The following is a 21,683-nucleotide window of genomic DNA, read 5'->3' on the forward strand; positions in this document are numbered from 1 at the left end:
GGCCGACACCCCCCCCCCTGCGGTAGCGGATGATGGAGCCGCAGCGGTGGGAGCCGAAGCTGTTGAGGTAAACGAGCGGCACGAGCGGCCTCCCCGGGCCGAGGCCGGGCTCCATCTGCGGCGGGGCAGGACGGCAGCCAGGCCCCGCCGAGGCAGAGCGCTGAGGAGAGACGGGGGGGTCCAGGGATGGGCGTCCTGGGGTGCACAGCGCCCGTGGGCCCTTCCCCTGGGCAGGCATGGCGTGGGGGGGACCTGCAGAGCACCCCTCCTGCCTCGTCCTCCCTGATGGCCATCGCCATGTTTCGGTGTCCCGGCCGGACGGTGGGAAAGGGAGAAATAACTGGTTTCTGAGCGGGAGAGAACAACGAGGTTGGTGCAGAACAGGAGAAGGCCTTGTACCACCCCAGTCTCTCTCTCGGTAGTAACCTGCCCCACAAGGTTGCTTTTGGCCAGCACTAGTTAGGGTTTAGCACAAAGCATGCTGCCTGAACTCATGTATTGATACGTTTCATGCAGGTTATTGATAAAGCGATATAGGGGACTCCAGGCTGAAGGCCGTGAGGTATTGTTTGTCTCTGCTGTGATTTACAGAAGAGGAACAAGCGGCATCTCCTTCATGTGGGTGCTTCTGCAGTTCCTGCATCGATATAATGAATTTTCGCCCCAGTGGACTCCAAACAGCTCACCTGCTAGCGCATGGGTGGGTGGCTCCAGCCACCTGCTGAACGACATTTACAAAACATTAAATTCCCGTTGTCGTTTTGTCCTTCAAGCAACAGCAGGCGTACGTGCGCATCGTGTGATACCGAGAGGGTGCCCATCGCAGCCGGGAGTCCTTCCCACAACGCTGCTCCAAGGAGACGTGCCCCGCTGCAGCAGCGGGTTTATGAGACACGGCCAGTGACAAGTGGGATTTCTCAAACCACTTAAGAGCACAAGTCCCATTGATTTTTGCTTTGGCACTGAAATACTGCTCCGTATTATTTCCCAGAGTTTCAGCACACTTCGCTGCTCAGAGGAGGGAAAGCATTATGAATCAGAAAGAATAAATTCTATGAAAAGACCTTTTTCTAATTGTTTTAGCACCAGCAATACGAATGGCGCTGACAACTCGCCGCCCTCGCGAATGGATCCGATGAGACCACGAAGTAGACCGGAGCCTTTCCCCAGCCTTCGAGGAGGCCGAGAGTCCCCGAGGTCTCCCCGGGGCTGCTGTCCCCCCGTCCCCTCGGCAGGGCAGGGTGCTGTGCGGGCGGACCCCACGAGGTGGCAGCCTTATCTACCGAACAAGCCGCTGTCCCCGCTCCGGCGGCGACCTGCCGGGAAGGCGGGGAGCTCAGGACAGGGGAAAAAAAAACCCACCGCACTCTCCTGCGAGGTATCCCAGGATTGCCAGGTATTTGATCCACTGTCAGAAAAAGGCATTTGGTGTATGCAGTTGAAAAAAAAAAAAGAGGAGAGCAACTTCCAGAGGCACAGCCTGACAGTTTGCCGGAGCAATTTGTTATTTCCCAATGATAAAAGGGCATCTACTGCAGGCTCCAGAGTGTACGGACTAAAAAGGAGATCACAGACATGATACAACCACCGAGTCAGTAGCCCTGAGATCAATGGTGATCCCCCCAAAAGACCCCAGACACCAGAGACTCCCTCCTCCTCCGCAAAGATCTGACCTAGCAAATTGGCCTAGTGAGGTAGCAGCCGGTGAGTTCATTTGGGGGTATTAAGCCCAGAGAGGGGCAACCAAATAGCTTCATTAAAAACTTATCCTGGAGTGCAAACTTCATCATATCCATTAATCACAAAGTGTTGCTAAAGAAAGCACTCCTTTTGCTGACACACACATGTTTCAGTCCACACCACAAAAAAACACTGAACACATGCACATAAACCTAAACAGGACCGTTCTCATTCCACGACTCTCTTCACACTGCGTGTGAACACTTGCTGCTGTACCTTCCTGACCAGGAGTTCCCTTTGCCAACTGGCAGGCTGCATCCTTCCTATGGCCCCATCAGGGCCTCAGGGCTGCCAAATCAGTGGTTTTCTCAGCATCCGCATTTATGGAATAGGCTTCAACCCTACTAATACAAATACACATGCCTTGTGTGGCGCATTTTGTCCACTTTACCCAACAGCACATTGCCAGGACTTTGACCTCAAATGCCAGTTCAGCTCAGATCCCTTTTAGAATCTATTGATACTGACAAAAATCAATGCCACCTAAAATCTACAAGCGATCTGCAGAACTGGAAAATTCAGCGATTTTAGCTGCATACTGTTCATCATCCTCCTTTTCACATGTGTGAACTGATGACCAGCTAGCCACTATCTCTGTATTTATCACTTCGAACAAACATCTCAGCTTTTCACCACATCTTCAACTGTCTAGTTAAAAATAGACCAGATAGATTCTAGCTTTCAGTATGCACCTCATCATGCCGTTTGTTTTGTATTCAAATGTCAGCTTCTCCAGCTCAGAACTTGCATTGTTTCCTGAATTCTATTGTTTTCAGTTTTACTTTGGCCAAGTATGCATCAGCATCTATTAAATTTGACTATCATTTTAAAATAAGGTAGGTTTTGGTGGTAGCAAGCCTACAGCTTATGCCAAGCAGAAGGAAGGAAGGAGCCAACAGGACACTGCTGCATGCACATTTAGCGATTCCCTGATTCCCTAGCGATTCCCTGCAAAAAGGAAACTCCTCCTGCTGTTAGAGATTTGTTTTTCTATGAGGATTCTTTGCAATGGAGTTAAACAAGGTACTCACATGATTCAGCATAATTCACGCAAGGCAGATTGCTTATTAAGTATTACATTATCTCGATCAACTGCGAATTGTGACTACATCTGAAATACGAATCTTAACACTGTTACCAGGGATTTTTACGCGGAAAGTATGCTAATTCTGAACAACAGCTACAGTCAAACCTTGTTAATTATACCCTCAGCAGTAGCACAAACAATTACTGTATCTCCTTCGTTTTCACAGAAGATTTAATAAGAGTCACTGGAGTGAGGTATTTTATTAGAATGTGGTTACTTTACAGAATACACTGGGGACCATTTATTAGTATAACTAGGAATCATTATAAAAACAAAACTCACCACTTCTGGTAAATAGAAGCAATGCATTATGCCTTCAGCTTTTGCTTACTTGTGAAATTTCATAATTTACAATGGATCTCACAGTTAATTATGTAAGCAATAACACAGTGCAGCAGAAAGATAAAATGGCCAGCTGCCATTTTAACACACCTGCATTTCATAATAATGAACCTGCATATCTCAGATTGCTTTACAAACCATACATGTGGGAACCACTTCATCCACACCAGTCATAAGGAGAGGCATATTTTCCCATTTCTCCATGCTGCGCATAAAAATATTCAGCAGACTATAAACTAAGTTTGTTACATAAAAGCCTGAGCCACCCCTTGAGAGATTTTCAAATCACCGAGAAGATCCATAGACTTTATAATCAAAACCCAAGCCAATGAGACTGGCTTAGAAGAATTCTGTGTTACAGCACTTAAATAGAGATTCCCGATCTGAAATAAAACTATGGGGGGAAACTCAAAAAGGCAAAATGAGCACTGAAGGTAACACCGGAATTGAACAGCCGTATTTCCAGGAAAGACTTGTAGTCAAGTGGATACAGCAAAAGGCAGGCAAGGACTTCAGTTCCACACAAATGCACCAGTTATTGGTATTTAATGATGACATCCTTTGTTTCCAAATCAGAGATAGTAAAACTTAACCAAATTTTAGGCTGCAGGGACTATATTGTATGTTACTACCACTATTCTGGGGAATGTGCAGTTAGACCCTATGTGAACACAGATATGAGGAAGTTTATTCCTACCTATGATAAACCTCCAGATACTGTTCTCTCACATCCTGGAAGAATACTGATTCAGTACAGGATATAAAGAGCAAAAATCACTAAATCATCCTCAGATTCAGCGGTAACGTAGCTCTTCCAAGACCACCTGTCCAAGCACAAAAAGCTCACGTTTTCTTAGCCTCTCTTCTGAAATCTAACATGATCTCAGGCCAAAGTGTGCCTGCAGGCTAACGTAATCACCAATACATCTGTCTGCATATATGACAGTCCTATTTAACTACAGTATAAATACCACTGAACATACTCATTCCTTAGCAGCGAGTCCACTTTGTAGTGGTACTAGGGTCTTTGCAGAACTGTTCCAGATACTGAACATTCACTCCCTCCCTACCCCCAGAGACATAAGGATGCTGCCAGGAAAGGAACAGAGCAGGGCTTCTGTCTCCAAGGATTGCTAGCTCTGCAGAGAAAATTGAAGCAGTCACTGCTTTGTTCTGCCATCACATTCCTCCAAAGACATCCCCCTGTAAAAGCAACTCTTGAGCAAATTTTCTCGCCACTGACTGAAGAGCCGAGTTGATTCTGCCAGTGTGTACAGAGCAACATCTGCCTGTGAACAGCTGGCCTGCTGAAGCAAAGCTGGGGGCTACTGTCTGCTACTTACAATGAGAATGTTCCTCAAAACCCTAAGAAACCGCATTTAACTCACTGAAACAAAATTCAGAAACACTTGGCATGAATGTACTCCATACACAAACCAATACTAGGCATGTGCTTAAAGCGAGAAGCACTGTCTTGAAAAATGACACTTTGCTAAATTGACAACTTAATGCTTTCACATGCATAGCAAGGCATAAACAATCACTAAGCAAACTGATCCTGGTTCATGAGTCAGCAGCAGTGTGAGATGGTGATTTAGACTGAGCAAACATTTTCTCAAAAGTTGGGTTGCAGAAGGTTGGCGGAGTCTTTTTTTTTTTTAAATGAATTGCTCTATGTGTGAATTGCTAGCCTTCCACAGACTACAAAACTGTGTTAAGAGTTACTAAGGCACACAGCGTGTGTCAACTGCATCTATACTATCAGTCTGTCATTTAAGTAAAATCAATGCTCTTCATTCACATGAAAAGCACAGCAACTCACCCTACCATACAGTTTTGGAATAAAAAAATGCCACATAGCTGAGAGTGATAAAACCAAGTCCATTTTAAACTGTAAGATTAATGCAAAACCAAAAATGCGTTCTCACAGTTACCCTTTACCTGCATTGTGTTCAGAGGATTTAATCTCAGCTTTCATGACTCACCAAAATTAAACTTCAGCAAGAAAAACACAATCAAACACAAACCTTATATATTTCCATATTTTCTATATACAGGGAGGACTGAGAACTTTTGACTAGCAAATTTTGTGAAGGAACCTTAACAGAATAGTACCACACTACGGTCTCCCATGCTCCATAAACAAGGCGACTGAGGGAGCTTTCCTTAGTGATAGATACATTCAAATAAATTAACATGTAGTATCAAACGGTCTGACGAGCCTTACAAAAAGTCAGCAAATTATAGTTCATGAGTCATGAAAACAGGCGATATCTGATAGCATTAATCAGAGCATCAAGTTTCAGAGAGACTTTCTCCCCATCTTAAATGCGTAGTTCAATAATGTATTTAGAGCACCGATTTACCCCCGCCCCCTTCAATTTCTATGACTGCAAAGACAGCTGCAAGTATATTCTTATCCCAGAGGCTGTTTTTCATACTGACAGACTGAATCAGCTTATTTTACACAGAGGAAGAGATGTCAGTGTTTTTTCCTCATCTGTCCTTTCTGAGGCTATTATTTGTCTTAGATTTCCTGTAGGCAAGCAATGTGCATTTTGGACTGTAGCTGAGCAGGCTTTCATAGCACTGAATAAACAGCAGCTGGAGAATCGGGACAGACAGTAGAAACTGTCCAACAATGACTTGACAGCTAAGAGACTCTCTTTAAAATATACTTTAGCCTTTAAATATGTACTAGATGGGTTATATCCATCTCCACCCAAACGGAGTTTCTTCACTGATGTGGAATGTAGCAGTTCATTTAGTGGAAGTAGCACCCAAGAGAAAGCTGGTGGCTGACTGCTCGACGAGCAGTTTGTGCTGAAAGAGAATAGTTGAGATTCATGTACTGTGGAAATTCTGAAATTCCGCCCAGCAGGCATACCTCCGTCTTCTGGAGTCTGCCTGTAGCACTTATTTATAGTTTCAGGACAAACTGAAACCCAAAAGGGATTTGTTATATCATCTTTCCTAGAAAGTTACTTCTCAGCAATTCAGAATCAGCCAAGGCCATCACTACCAAGAGTGATTAATTTTAGTTTTGAACGCTCCAGACTTTTGACATTTCACCTTACTGAGTTGAACTTTTTAGCCTCTGCCTATGTAATAAAATTCCATTTATTAAACAGTCAACATTTCGCAAACTTCATACAGGAAATTTTAGAATGAATATACACATCCCCAACTGTAAATCAGATGCTACATCCTGATAAACATGTCTAAGTTTATAGCATTTTTAATTGAAATCATTCAGGGAGTGCCTTGTTTCTGAAGGACATCACTAATTCCACCACCATGGCATCAAAAGACTTATATCCCCCATATTCCAGGACCAAATTTCAGGTCTATCGCATTTGTTAAAAAACATTATCAGATAAACCACTGATAAGCACATGCTTTCTAAAAGACCATTTGCACTTGAAAACAATGTCAAGAACTTCTTATCACACTGGGAGAGGCTGAACTATGACTATTTCCTAACAATACCAATGCAGAGAACAGAGAGATAACGCTTCCGTCACCAGCCAAGTCACACACTAAAAACTGGTCAATACTGTCTGGTGCTGTTTGGCAGGCACAAAACGCAGCACTGAGGAATTCATTATTCACTGGGCAGACAACACATCTCTAGCCTCTGTTTTTGATCCAAAGCATACCAGCATTTTCTGTTTATTTTTAAATAGCCATTTTAAGGGACTGGAAGTATCTGCAGAGTCACCAGTGAACTTTTCATCCTTGTTAAAAACTAGTTTCTAAAGGCATTAGCTTCTAAGTTTGCATCATCTGAAACCAGTGGGAGTTGAAGTGATTAGCATCTTGCAGAACTAATCCCATTATAGCTCAATTCCGCAAGATCTGCATCTCCTGAAGCACCCACAGAAAAGAACGATACTCAACATCTATTTAACATTTACCACACCATTCCTTAGATGATGGCACAAGAGACGAGCAGCTCAGACACCAACAGCAAAGTGCTGGTCAGTGCAGTGGGGACAGTTTGATTCCTACTGCAGTACTGTATTTTGGGCAGCAGTTTTTCCTCACAAGGTGCAAGTGCATACTCAACTCATGTTTCCACTTAGCAGAGCTACCTCCAGTCCAATCAGAATTACACTTCACTGAAGCTTAGCTCTTTGCAACAAAGTAAGAAAAACAAGAAAGTTTGGGGAATTCCTACCTACTGAGGATGCAAAACTTCTGAATCCTTTATGCATAGTTCCCGTTGAATAGTCCTTGAAGGGCAGATACATAAGGTTGTAACACTTCACACAACTTTTTAGACATTTCAAGTTTAGATATTTTAGATTAAAGGCTGGCACTAGCAAGCTCTTTAAAATGCCACACTTTTTCCTTCTGTTAGTATCAGATCACAACCATGAGACAACTAGAAAAGAATCCATGTCTGTCCATGCCTTGCTTGACTGTACTCTGGCCCTAGTCTAGTTTCTTTTTGTCCCAGCTGCACAGCGGTTTCTGACTTACATGATGCATCACATGTGCCTGAGTGGTATTCTTCTCATTGAACATTTCACCTGCCCAGTTAGCTTGACTTCACAGCTGTGTATTGGTTTTCATCTTTGTCCCTATGAAATCGCTGCAGAGAGCACCAAGTAGAAACAAGTGATCCAACTGCAATTCTTTGGTTAGGTTGATATGCTTAAAGCTATGCAAAAACCTGAAACGGCAGTGCTGAAGCTGCTGAAAGGCTTTTCCAAAGCTACACACGATTTCTAACAAATACTCAACAAGCACCAAATTCACAAAATTAAGTAGTTAGCATTCAACATTACCTAAAGACAACACCTGGACCTAAGCAGTAAAAAGGGTTCTTCTCACAGCCTGATTCAACAGACAGCAGTTCTACAGTCCTCTTGACATCACCCTTTCCATTTCTGCAGCATTGCACGCTGATTCTGTACCAATTTAATGCAGTGTTCAGGGTACTCAGCATCCCTCGAGTGGTTATACCCTCCCTCACAGACCCCCTGCAAGACCGTGCTCCATGTTTTGGCCAGAACGGGATTGCAGAACTTAGCCTGCAGCACTTTACACATCATATAGCCAGACATGTGCTGTACACTTCATCAAAATCACTTCCCAAGCCCCATGAGCTTCAGCCACAAAGTAACATGTTTCTACAGGAAGCTTAAAATAAAAAGGTTAAGAAGAAACGTTGAGTTAAAAGTTTTATTCATTCAACATCTCACATTACAAATATTTAAAAATTATATGCATACTGGTATAAATAGTCATTTGCAAACTATTTAATAACATTAATTTTCACTAGCACTTCAACAAATGAACTCTTTAAAAAAAGTAACTTGTGTTATATAACTTAGAGTAGAACATACAAAAATATGAACTTAAACGTGAAAATGACTTTAATAAAAAATGAATTACCCTTATTTAAAATGCTATAATAAATACTACAACCTCCCCATACACAGTAAAAACTATATGGAAATTCAGCCAAGTAGTACAATTAACTGACATACTTAAATAACTTTTCCTTCTGATAATATGAGCAATACATTGGGGGAAAAACATATTAGGGATTAGTAAAAACTAGACACCCACTTGCTAAAAGTTTCACTTCCAAAAAATATAACAAAAAAATCTGATGAAAATTATAAAAACTAATTATACTTTAAAATTTAAAAATATAAAAAATAAAACAGTTGAATACAATATTGTCCCAATTCTTACAATGCTATCACAGTAGCTTTAAAATAAGATAATAAAATAAAGCAAATGACCAAAACCTTTTATTCCATTTTTTTAAAAATAATCTCAAATTTACATTAGTAGAAAGATTGATTTCTGATTCTTTTCTTTAGAAATACCAGCAAGAAAGAGGATTTACTAGAACAGTAGAAAATGACATTTTTAAATGTCTGCAATTAAAAACAAAGAATTACACTGCAAAGATCTTCCAGAAGTCTGAAATAGGTATTGCACATAACTTGAAGTTAACTTGCCACAATTCATCACATTCAAGTTTTAAATCACCTTTTAACAGAAGGTTTTAACTCTTCAAAAAGAAAAGGGGTGAATTATCAAGTCTTTCCAACAGCATCCTTATAAAACGCTAAATTGATTCACTGCAAGTTTTAAATTTGCATTCTGCAGAGGTCTGTGTATGGAGAAGTATATACTATACCAAAAAGCACGGGGCAGTGGGGTTCCTTTACATATAAAATAATCAGAAACACTTTATTTTACATTGCAAAAATAACCATGTAATTACTCTGTAACTACATTGTAAATACATGGCCAGTGCCATGCTAGTGTGATAAAACTACATGCTTATTAACCCCTTTGCAAATTGAAGTGATACCCTAAGACTGGTAACCCAATTACATGTTAATTATGTTTGGAGCTACATGGTAACCCCAACTACAAATCCCATGTAATCAGAAGGACATGTAATCACTATTTAAGTACAGAGTAATGTATATAATTGTTTATGCCCTGTAAATCGAAGTGTAACCAAATAATCTGTAAACACGCTTGTCACACAATCACAAGTGAATATTAGTAGAATAACAATTTCTTACATTAGTCATGCATACTAACATTACATGCCTGCCACCTAGCAGGCTCTCTTTTATTCTTTAAATATAATTTAAAAGAGCAGACACATTTCTGCATCAAACACCTAACATCAATTTTTTATTAATATTAAAAATGGCTAAACATTCACCAAAAACGTCTGCATTTGTGTATAATTTTTTAAAAACTTAGTAAGAAGCGGTAGACAATTTTGATGTTTCTTTACTTTTAAATTTCTACACTATATTTATGCATTTAAATTTCATGGGTCTAAAGACTGTGTCATTTGTCACTTTCATGCTTTTCTTCTTTAATTCTCAACTTTACATATACTATTTCTTAAATTATATGTACACCAAATACCTGGTGCTGGGCTAAGATGTTTAAGCAACATGCTTTCTTTTCTCTGCAGATTCTAAAATAGCATTGCCAGTGCACAACATCCATAATTCAAAATGTATGCAGAGCACTGAAATGTATAAAAAGCAGAATATAAGAAAATAAAATTTATTAAAATTATTTATATTAAAAAATGAAGTATATGAAGATCTCTCAGTAATAAAAGTACAAAAAGCTACTCTTTGCAATATGAAAAATTGAGGTATTGCATAAAGAGATATCCCGTCAGTGAAAAGTGTGCCTAAAAATGCTCACTGTTGGAAAAACAAGATATACAAAAGTAGTGCATAACAAATATACATTATGTGCATGACAAAATAAGTTAGCTACAAAAACACTGTACCGAAATTCAGCAGGTCATGTACAAAGGGAAAATTATTATTCAAAGCTAGTTCTCAAACAGTGTTATTTCTTGTAATGGTAACCCATCTCACCTGTTTACTGGGTAGGATCGGCACAATAGCACACCCCAAGCCACCTACAAGCATTAAAAAAATTAAAGGAACATTCCAACTATAATTATGTACTTCAGAGAAAAAAAAGTCCCTGACAATCTACACAAGAGCACTCTGCATTTGCATTACTGTTGTCAATATTTTCAGGGATTTCATTAAAAGCAGCTCCCTTTCTATACTTGACTAGTAGACAGCAAATGTCTCCATTTTGACCTTTGGAACTTGGTAAGGTATAGTTCATTAAAGCCTGTATTGAAAATAAAAACTGCTTCTCATAAAGATAATCTGGGCTAGGGGAACGGGATGAGGGGGGCCGACAAAGGCTTTTAATGGAGCAGATGTTTTCCAAGCAGTGCTGAGGCAAGTCTTTGGTTTGAGAGAATCTAAGATGGTACCATGCCACTCGGGCAGTTCAGAAGATTGCCACTACATTTGTTTGTTTGCACACTGCTAAATATAATTTGAGAAGTTGGCCAGGGCATTAGTTCAATAGTAATAAAAATAATTTTCAGAACTACTCCTTCATTCAACTATTTCAAACTAAACCCCTGCACCCACTCTTTATCATTCAATTAACATGTACTGTGTTAATGCTTCTCAAGGTAGAACTTATTTATAATAAAGCAGGCATTAACTTAGCAATGTTGGCACTTCAAATACCTGTGTTTCTTTATTTCCCCATATTAAGTTCTGAAGAGGTGGAATCTTAGTTGGGATTCTTTCTACAGGAAGAGTAAGAAAGGCATATGCACACTTGCACCATTTCATGCACAAATTCAGAAAATAGTGCAAAACAAGACTTGGAAACTACTTAGGTTCATGCCTTCTGTTACAACTAAGTTAGAGTGTATTTAAAACTAACTTTACATCCAAGATGGGAAACGAATAAGCAGTCAATTTTAGTTTGTGTGACACAATGGAATATCAAAACTTCAGTAAAAATCAGTGATATCCTTGAGGTATCTTTAGGTTTTCTACTTTTTCACGTCAAAATGGAGAGCAAAGGCTGGCCCCTGATGAATGTTAGTATATTAGGATATAGAGTTATATATAGCCATCAAAAATAAAATCTATATATTTATCCTTCAGGAGAGGAAATGCCAGTTAACTAGTTGTCATTACTCTAGCTTTGGTAGGATTTCTAGGGCTGTAACCAGACAATTGAGTTCTCTTAAAGAAAAAAAAAAAAGGTGCACTCCCCCCTCAGTAGTAACTTTACTCAATTTTTACATTCAGGAATTCTTAAAATGTAATCATTTTGATGAAAATATAGTAAGCTCTGCCTATCTCATTAGTAATTTGGATGTGGGTGGTAGTCAGAGGCACGGTCAGATACATACTGAGCTAAAATTCAGCCTCAAAACCCTTAACAGATTTTTTAAAAAGATCATTATTATAATGCTGCTTCAACTTTGCTCATGCATTTTTGTTGCTTTAAACATGCTCTTTCCTGTTGGTAGGTAAATGCTAACTTCATCTGTTGCTGGAAAAATCCGAAGTCGAAACAAAAAGAGGCAAAAACAGGCTTCCCTGGGGGAAAAGTGTCAGAACAGACTGATAGTGTTATTGTTACACGGTTATTTTAATAAAAGTATTCTTATGTTCTTTATTAACAATAATTTAATTAAAAAACCAAAATACTCTATTGTTTCAATTCTCTTTTCTTAATATTTTTCTCTCCTCTAAGAAAATGTTGCATGAAATTAAGTGTTCTCTCGGTAGTAAAGACAAGAGAATGCAACTCACTTGCAACGTTATCAATACGAAAAGGAGTTCCCAATACAGTTTTCAATGACAAGATTCTACAAAATACCCATATTATAGGTCATTCTTTCATTATACTATTGTTAAATTACAGACTACTACAAAAGGACATGCTATCTTGAATAAGAGAAAGGGTAGGGTGGGGTAGGGACAATCAGGATAACAGAAGAGTGCACTTAATTTGAGGCCTGCATATGAGCACTGCAGTGAGCATTTAGTTCCAGCGGAATGAAATATGTCTTGGGCGATCTCCTCCCTCCTTCACCAGGGGCTTGTGGAATTCCCTGCCAGCGCGTGAATGGATAGCAGCCCAGCAATATTCACAGTAATACTGCAGACAGGTAACATTAGCACAGAAAAATGGAGCAAATTTTCCACCGCAACGGGCCCCCTGACATTCATCACAAAGCTGATCATCCAAGACATATGGCTTAACTTCCACCTGTATTCAGAAAATGAGAAGAAAGTTTACAATTCTTAATAACAATATAGATAATGACAATTCCACACTATTTACTGTCTGTATTCTAGCAGGATTGTGATCACAGTTCTGTAGTAGGGAACACTACATTCAAGGATTTTCCCTCTCATTACCTCATAGCCATTAAACACCCGAAACTATGGGCACTTGAGAACAATCCTGCTCCCACTGTCCTCCTTGATCCTTAAAAAAATACCCAGAAACCAATGCTGACCATCAGTATCACACATGCTGTCACTGATTTACAGAAAGGACCAATCAACCCATCGCTGCAGAACAGATACACAGATTCACATCGAAACCATGGAGAACTCTGGGTGTTTACTTTTAAGTAAGGTGATGCACAATTAAGCTCCTACCCTTTCAGGTAGGAATGTAAACTGTTTACACAACATTGTAACTGCAGATTAAATATGCACATGGTCTGCAAATTTCAATCTCTGAATTTCCAGCTTTAAAAAATTTCATTTATTATCTTCAATAAACAGCATATTTCTGTTTTCTTTTTCTGTGGCTTAGTCCCCTCAGCAAAAGGAAACCCACCTACTCTTGTTGAGATCAAATGAGAAGCTTAAAATGGGACTGATAGCCACCTACGCTGTTGGCATTAAGGGCCAGATGATGAGCAGTAATTCAGTACAGCAGACAAGAAAGGAGAAGAAAAATTTCTTCAAGTTCTTAACTGATAATGACTCACAGGAACTTACCAGCTGGTGCTCCAAGGATACATCTACACTGCAACATCTGCAGGCTACTAGCTTTTAATCTAGGCATTTGCATACCAAAACCAAGCCTGCTGTACTGTGGGCTACAAAACCCTGCTCACAGCACTCGAGTGCTTTCTCTGTGACAGCAAGGCAAAGCTTGCTGCTCGCAGTATCCAAGCTGGCTACAGCACAGCTCGTTTAGACATGCCTATGTGTTTAAATCACAACTGCAGCACTGCTATCCCCTAAAGGCTCAGATTCACCTCAAAACCAGTAATCACCTCCATTCCTTAGCTCCACAGAACTGTGAAAGCTCCATGTGACATACCAGGAGCGCAACACAGAACTTCACGTTAAAAAAGTATAAGTACAAGTTCCTGTTCTAGAAGTGTTTGTGAGCCTTCTCTGAAGCTCATTTAATTAATGTTTTCACAAACATTTCCAGACTGCGACTGGTGTCTCTACTGTTGACCTGTTATCTCTGCATCTGGCTTAGGGATGCTCCGTTCTGCATCTCACAAGCCTCAGAGGTATACCAGCTCATTCAAATAAGGACATTCAGAAGTTCCTGTGTTTTTAAACTTACCCAATTTTATCACTGTCCAGACAGAGCACTGCAGTAGTTTGATGTCATCTGTGCTTACAGTACATATAAACTACTTGGAGACAGTACAGCAGCCTCTTTTTTTTTTTTGACCTCAGTTTTTCTCCTCTTCCACCGCTAGAGTTGCATTTCTCAAACACCCCTCCATGCCAACTCAGAAGAATGAATTTGTAAAAGACCAGAGGCAGACAAACATTCCTAACACCACATTCTCCCTTCATCACCTAGTTTGCTATGTATTTTGAGGTTGGGTATTCATTGATGAGTGTTGTCTTCTACAAGTGCTAAGAGGAGAGCCTTTACAAATACGCTATGCAGGCCTTAACGTGGCAATTCTGCTGCTCTATTATGTCTACTCAGACATATTCAGAGGCCAAGCTACAGCACAGGTAATTATACCTCTGCTTGCTTTAGCCTGTTACTGCAGCACTGGTTTTTGTGCAAATTTGCAACCCATATATATTAGTCAGAGTCCTCAGCGCATTTATTCATTGTGTGCTGAAGTGCGTGTGCCAAATATGGCCTGCAACTGTTACTTGTGCTAGGTATAGTGAGATTTCCCAGCTACAGAGAAAAAGCATAAATTACAGCAACTTCATCAGGCACACTTAGGGTGGCAGCACTCAGAAGCTCTGCAGTGGTGGGTGCTGCAGGCCACTGAGCGTTTAATTCGCATTATCTCTTTGAAGGACACACCCTTTAGTAGAACCTCCTTGCCTAATTTTACAGGAAATACATTCTTGTTACTAATTTTATTTTTACAGAACTTTATTAGAAAAACTATTAATAAGTAGTACCTTATTAATAAAAAGTAGTATTGCCACTGTTGTACTTTTGTATCTCTCATGAACCCAATCCCTCCTATAATGAATCCTCTGAGCCCTTATCTCCCCCACATTTCTTCTGAACTGCACACAAAATGGGGAAATAAGGAGGAGTGGGAGGAAAGAAGGAAGGGGAAATAGATTGCAAAATCTTTGCTAGAGTTCACAAGTACTTACTTACATTTGTAGTCCCACCAGCTTCAATGGACCTATTCACCCAAGTGTCTGCTTATGCAAGCAGAAGTTGCACAAGGGCAGCCCAAATTATTTGTTCAAAGCCGTACAGAACTTATTTCAGAGCCAAGATTAGAACAAAGACATTCCAATTCACAGGCCCACAGTCAAATTGTTGTTACAATTCTTCTACCCAAGCTTTATAGCTAAAGCAGAAGTGAAATCATCAGCTAATCAGCCAAGTTTGCGGTTTTTCCTCTGTAGTAATTATAAAATTAAGATCAATAATGACAGTCATGTAAGAAAAATCCAGAGACAAAGCATGAATTAGACGTAATGGTAGATGTAAGGATCTGAGTTTCTCAAAATTGTGGCCCAAAGATCACTGTAATTGGCAAAGACACATTTTATATAGATGAAGAGGGCAGAAGCAAGCAAACTGCAGATACATTTGGCATATTCCTTTAATTTATAATAACAAAGGAATAAAATAACCAGACACAGCCTTTACATAAGCTGTGGAGGATGACTATGAGGCTACAATGCACACTAACGAATTTACAATGCATTACTATGATGCTCTTTAGGAACACCCAGCACACAATGTGTAACACTAGGCCCAGATTCTGCCCACTCTCTCAAAAGATGCGGAACAGGAGCAAGAACGGCTCCATCCTTGGCAGATACCTTACTCCCTGACATTATACAAACACTACAAGTGCAAATACTTGCAGTGGGAGTATACGATGAGTGCAATATTCTTATAAAAGGGCAAGGCAGCTGACATGCTTCCCATTATGCTAAGCAATTTGAGAAAGTCTGCTTCACAGTTGCCTCCCACGTTCCAGAAGCAACAGCTCTGTACCACTCCTTCATTTTTATTCTGTGTTGTATCTAAGTGGCACAATCTAGCCCTGAATATGCAATTAATCTGATATAACATTTACAGTCTTCACAATGACACACATTTACATGGAAAAGCGTTTCTAGAGAAAGCACTGAACAAAAATAGAATATGCTTGAAGACCTTACCCGTTTATCTATCTCTCCATGCTGCAGCTGAACAAAGCGAGCACTGATAGCAGCTATGTAACTCTGTTGATTAGAAAATGCAACCCGCCCAGCTCCTTTTGGGTACTTCAGCTCAGGGTCTGTGTCAATTCCAGCATAGCACACCCCTCCATACAGCCGATCCATTATCATCGCAAGTTCCACTAAACCAGAAAGGAAAATGAAACAATGGTGTAGACTTGGTAATTTTTTCTAAAAGGATCAAATGAAACAGTCCATTTGTATTCATGTCCCCCACTACAAGTGTCAAGAACGCTTAATACTTCCCTTGCTGAAATAACTTGTTTCCCCCATTGCTCCCCAAATCAGGCTGCATATTCAACATGCCCAGCGCTGCGGAACACGCAGTGTACCTGCTCGTAAAGGCCGAGGAACACCACCAACAAAAATGGTTTTTCGTGGGTCAAGAGGCTGTGAACCATCCATAACAAAATCACTATCACTAAGGTTCCAAGGCCGGATCTGAACCTATGGACAAAAAGCCTTTTTTTTTTAACCATTCACAATTCAAAGTATCTCAGTAATATAAATTAAAACAGTATCCTACAAAGAAGAAAACCTCTTAAATGGCTGTACTTTCTAAACTCGTTTTCTACTCGTTCAGCAATCATTTCTCAAAATGAAATGGTAATAAGCTCTGTTAAGACAGACCACTTGATCATGCTAAATTTCACCACTTCCTTGTTACCCAAATTTCTGGGAAAAAACTCACCCTCTACTTACACATTTACTTAATCGTGACTGAACTGCGCTGTATGAACCACATTGGTGCGCATGTATCTACACTATTCGTGTTGTTCTAGCCAAGTGTAAGCACTAGACTAGCGTTATCTCAATGCAACAGGCTCCAGTGCGCAAAGTTGCGTGTTTATTTACTATGCAAAACTAGCTACTTTGTATTTGCCTACAGCTGGCCAAATTTGAAGTACAGGAATATAGCAGAAGTCTCTCCAACTATTAACAGACTCACATCGGCCCCAAAACCATTTGTACTCGTAATTTACAGTTCAATGCCACATTACATTTTTTTTGATTTAATTTGTCTCTGTCAGAACATGTTACATGCAACACTCAAGACAATACGAACTCTACATTTTAATCAATAACAAGCATAAAATACCTGTCTGGAAAGACATTTATTACATCAGCAATGGTGAAATTTAGCAAACCTTTTTCTAACCAAAATATGAATTGTAATTAGACTAAAAAACTTCATAATGTCTAGTTTAAAAATAAGTAAGTTGGTCTTCTCTTTGAGAACTTAATTTGACACCTTAAAGAAATTTTAAAATTAGCACTCTGGAGACAGAAATAAGGAAAAAAAGGCATCTGAAGAGAACAATTTCTGGTTATCATACAGGAATTGTGCAGGCCCTGACAATTCTACCTACCGGTTTGTCTTTGATAGTGGGGCTGGAAACACAAAGATAGAGCTTTCCATCTTCTTCAATACATGCATCAATCAGTGCCTGTACAGAGCTTTCATCTTGGAATAGCAAAAATGCATATCCTACAAAAGGGAAAACAAACACATAACTACTTTTGTCTGTCTGCCTATAGGATAATAACTTAATCCAGAATTATCCTTGGCACCATGTCATCATGCTACCATACAGTAAGGGATAAACTTTTAAGATGCTCTCACACATTTCCAACCCAGCCTCCTGCAAGTCCTCTGCAGAGACACAAAGGAAAGCAGGGACCTTGCTGATCAGCACACTCTCTCTCCATTTCCTTTGAAAAGGATAAGCCAGCAGTATGAACTGGACAAAAGCCACAGCTGTAGAGGCAAACCTGCCAGGATGGTTGTTAATATAAGGTACAAATCCTTCCCAGCTTCTGTGGAGGGCATTTAGTCCCTTTCAAGAGGACTAGTCTCAACTAGTACTACAAAAATGAAGAACAAGAGGGGTAGAAAAGGGAAAGGGAATAAAGTAAAACCAGGAAGTTAAGGAAGAATTCTTTTAGTGCAGAATAATTGCAAAGCCACATTCTAAATTCCACCAGTTTATAACAATCCCGAGGATTCAACTTTTTTTCCCCTAAACATAGGGTCATTGTCTCAAAAATCTTGTCTAAAATGGAGTCTCATCAAGAAAAATGATTCAAAAATGCTCATATGTTATTGATTATCAGGTATTTACCCTTAGGAGGAAAATAAGATTTGCTTTCTGCCTTGTGTGGCCAGTCTACAATCAAAGGTCCAAAGCGACGAAAACTAGCAGTGATCTCATCTGTAAAGAGAGAAAGGAAAAGGCATGAATTGAAATTAAAATAAATTGAATGGAAGACATTTGAAGAACACTGATTTCAGGCAGCTTCATCCTATAAATAAACATTCTGTGACCCTAAAGGTTCAGCAGCTCATAGCAATGCTTAGTAGCTGATGGGGAATCTTTATGACAAGTCAGAACACACATTAGAAAACAAGACAGGTCAAAGACCAAGCTTTTCTTTCTACTGATGATTATCAATAAAAGCTCATAACCCACTAATTCACAGAAATGGAGTCACTGCATCTATACAACTATCATAACCCAGCTTCAACTATTCTCCCACAAAGAGTTTAGAGACAATTTGCTGATTTGCTAATAAACAATCAACTCTGCCAATATGCTTTCTAATTGCAGAAAGACTGGAAAAAAAATGAAGGGACTATCACAAGACCCAGCCATGCCTGTTCATATCACACGCCAGTGCCACATGTGCAAACACTATCTGAGCTCGACCTCAAACTAACAGAGTAAATTTGCAGGACATAGTTATGTAATTTTATAGGAGAGATGGCAAGAACATATTACTGTATCAACAAGCAATTCTTGCATCCATTTCAATTCTGCCTTTGACCTCAAACTACTGGTATAAATTTGCATATGCTAGTCCCACAGAAGTCTTCCAGTTGGAATTCTATTCTTGAAATTGAGTGATTATTCCCTTTTCCTTCTCCACAAACACACTTGAACCACTGCTAGTTAAAGTTTCTCTGGACAAGAATTTTTCATTAAAAAAACTAAAACAAAAAGAAGAAACTTCACATTGCTGGAGCATCATCTAAATTGGCACAATGCTCAGCTGTATTCTGTTTGCTGTATTACAGGGCTTTCCATACTAGCATGCTGTTGGAGGTCCCTAATACACAATTTTGAGGATTTTCCCCACCCTCAAATTTGGTTAAAAAATCTGAAAAGGTGTTACTAATTATGTGTTTTTCAATTTGTTTACACTCTTTGATGACACAGCTCATGAAATAGCAACTTAACACAAATTTAATGTTAAAGCACATACATAAAATGCTTTCTAGAAACAAGATCAGAAAAACCGCAAAAATTCAGCTCTCATGTAGATTTTAAACCATATACTCCTTATTCTAATTCACACTTGTGCATTTAACAGAAAGAGCACTGAAAGAAGCAACTGAAAAATTCAAGCTACCGTCCTAGCACAGGTTTAGAAAAGGTCCTATTCTTCAGTAACTAGGGTCCACAGAGACAAAACTATTCATGTTATCATCTGCTTTTAAAACCACAAAGGTGACAAAGTTAAAAAACAAACAAAACCCCAAAAACAACAAAGGAGAGACTATAAGATCGTTTTTCCACTTGTAAACATCATGTTATATTTGACCTTTTAATAATAAAGTAGCTCTTATGTTTGCCATGAAAGTCAGGTTGTCACGTCACAGTAGTACACACTGCAGTGCATTACAGTCACTCTCCCTGACATAAAAAGTGGGTATTAAAATGATTCTGTGGTTAAGAAAAAGCAACTTCTCAGATTTACAGTTGCTGTAGTTCTTTTAACCACCATCCCAGCACACTCATACACACAGAATACAGAACTCTGGTGAAATGAAGCTTCACTAGATTTGTGCATGTTATATACATATTTTTATTGTTTTTAAAATAACTGCAGTGTTCTGTCACCTTTGTCTGTATGATGGACCCACCACAGATTCCTCATTCCTCACTGTATGCAACTGCCTCTGCACAGATACATTCCTGTCTGAGTCCTCACCACGCACACATTAGAAGCTACCACAGGACATAATCGTTGCTGAAAACAACCTCTGAGAACTACACATAACCATCCAAATAAATACTTATGACTTACTATGCTATACAAACTGTATAAAACTACCAGCCGTACTTTTCCTACTACTGGCTTCTGGCACCTATAAAATTATTGCCCTGTATTTATGAGTTTCAACAGGTGATATTTACTTGTTTATTTTTGTACCACTATGCCTTTTTTATAATTTTTATACCGTAGAAGTCAGTTAAATGTGTTGTTAACATATGATTTTGTTCTTCAACAGCAGAACAATGCTACAGCCTAAACTAGTTTGAATTATCTCACGACTGCCATGGACTGAAAGTGGTAATATGCAAAGACACATTTACATATCACAGCCTTTCTGTAGAGTTTGGAAAACAATCATTCATTAGCTAACAGACAAAAGGTTTCACACCACAGTTTTGTCATTAAGCCAGAAGGAGCTTTTCTGGATAAGATTTTCTGGGTGTACCTTCATCAATATCTGGTGGCAGTCCGCCGACAAAGACTTTACGGGAATACCGTTCCACTCTTTCTCCATTCTGATGGGAGAAGCAGTGAGGTGATCCTAAACCACTGTGAAGAGTCTGATCCCCACGTCCATCATCCAAGAACCCATCTTCCATTGGAAACAGTGAAGACTGACCTGAAGAGGGGGTTAAAAAAAAAAGAAGGGAAAAAACCATACTAACAGAACAAAGCACACATTGTTTAAGTAATTTTTAAAAATGCACTAGTTGTTGCATTAGCAGTAGAACTGTTTGCAATCTTCCCTTTTAATGAGCAGTTACGTTCTCAATTTCATATGACCCTTATAGTTTTCAAAACCATTCAGTAACTCAAATGCATTCTTTCAGAGAAAAGGTTGCTACCTTCTTCATAACTGCACTACAACTAACGAAAATTTGAAACAAAACAGTACTTCTAATGAATGCTCAAGTTGACTATTTTCCATAATAATGTGTGTTTCCAATTAGATTTCTTTTAAAAAGGTGTAAAAAAAAAGAAGAAAATATAAGCCAAATTTCTTTCTGGGACTCTCTCAATAGCAGACATCACTAAAACCTACCGTATATATCATTTTTCAGTGAACAGCTTCTTAAAATGAGTAGATACAATTTCATAGTGCAGATGGGAAAACAAGAATTCTACCAGCTAAATACATTACACATTTAAATTACCTGATACCAAAACATATCATAAACCACCCCACTTGTAAATAACAAAAATATCCTCATAAAAACAGAAAGACCCACTGTAATTTACTGCAAATGAAGACTGAAAACTAGGCAATACTGTGTCATTCCTAGAAGCAAGTTTACTTAGATGTTACAACAGAGTTTCGTTAATGGACTCACTCTAACAGAAAATGTTGTAAGCATGCTTCCCCTCACAGCCCAATATTCTTCTATGATAACCCTTATCAT

At 39.3% G+C, this 21,683-nt stretch overlaps 1 protein-coding gene across 1 annotated transcript in view; it reads right to left on the reverse strand.

Annotated features, from left to right (window-relative positions):
- Positions 1 to 8,345: 8,345 nt before the first annotated feature.
- Positions 8,346 to 21,683, reverse strand: part of CPEB4 (cytoplasmic polyadenylation element binding protein 4) — a 44,771-nt gene continuing 31,433 nt past the window's right edge. Inside the window, exons 3-8 of the mRNA XM_010579060.1 lie at positions 20,729 to 20,902; positions 18,348 to 18,437; positions 17,595 to 17,713; positions 16,557 to 16,671; positions 16,165 to 16,346; positions 8,346 to 12,784 (exon numbers count right to left, since the gene is read on the reverse strand). Coding sequence (XP_010577362.1) covers positions 12,557 to 12,784; positions 16,165 to 16,346; positions 16,557 to 16,671; positions 17,595 to 17,713; positions 18,348 to 18,437; positions 20,729 to 20,902 — 908 coding nt within the window. The 3' untranslated portion in view covers positions 8,346 to 12,556. The remainder of the gene's footprint in view (positions 12,785 to 16,164; positions 16,347 to 16,556; positions 16,672 to 17,594; positions 17,714 to 18,347; positions 18,438 to 20,728; positions 20,903 to 21,683) is intronic.

Source organism: Haliaeetus leucocephalus, unplaced genomic scaffold (assembly GCF_000737465.1).
Source record: "Haliaeetus leucocephalus isolate CR32 unplaced genomic scaffold, Haliaeetus_leucocephalus-4.0 Scaffold656, whole genome shotgun sequence".
NCBI classification, from domain to species: Eukaryota; Metazoa; Chordata; class Aves; order Accipitriformes; family Accipitridae; genus Haliaeetus; species Haliaeetus leucocephalus.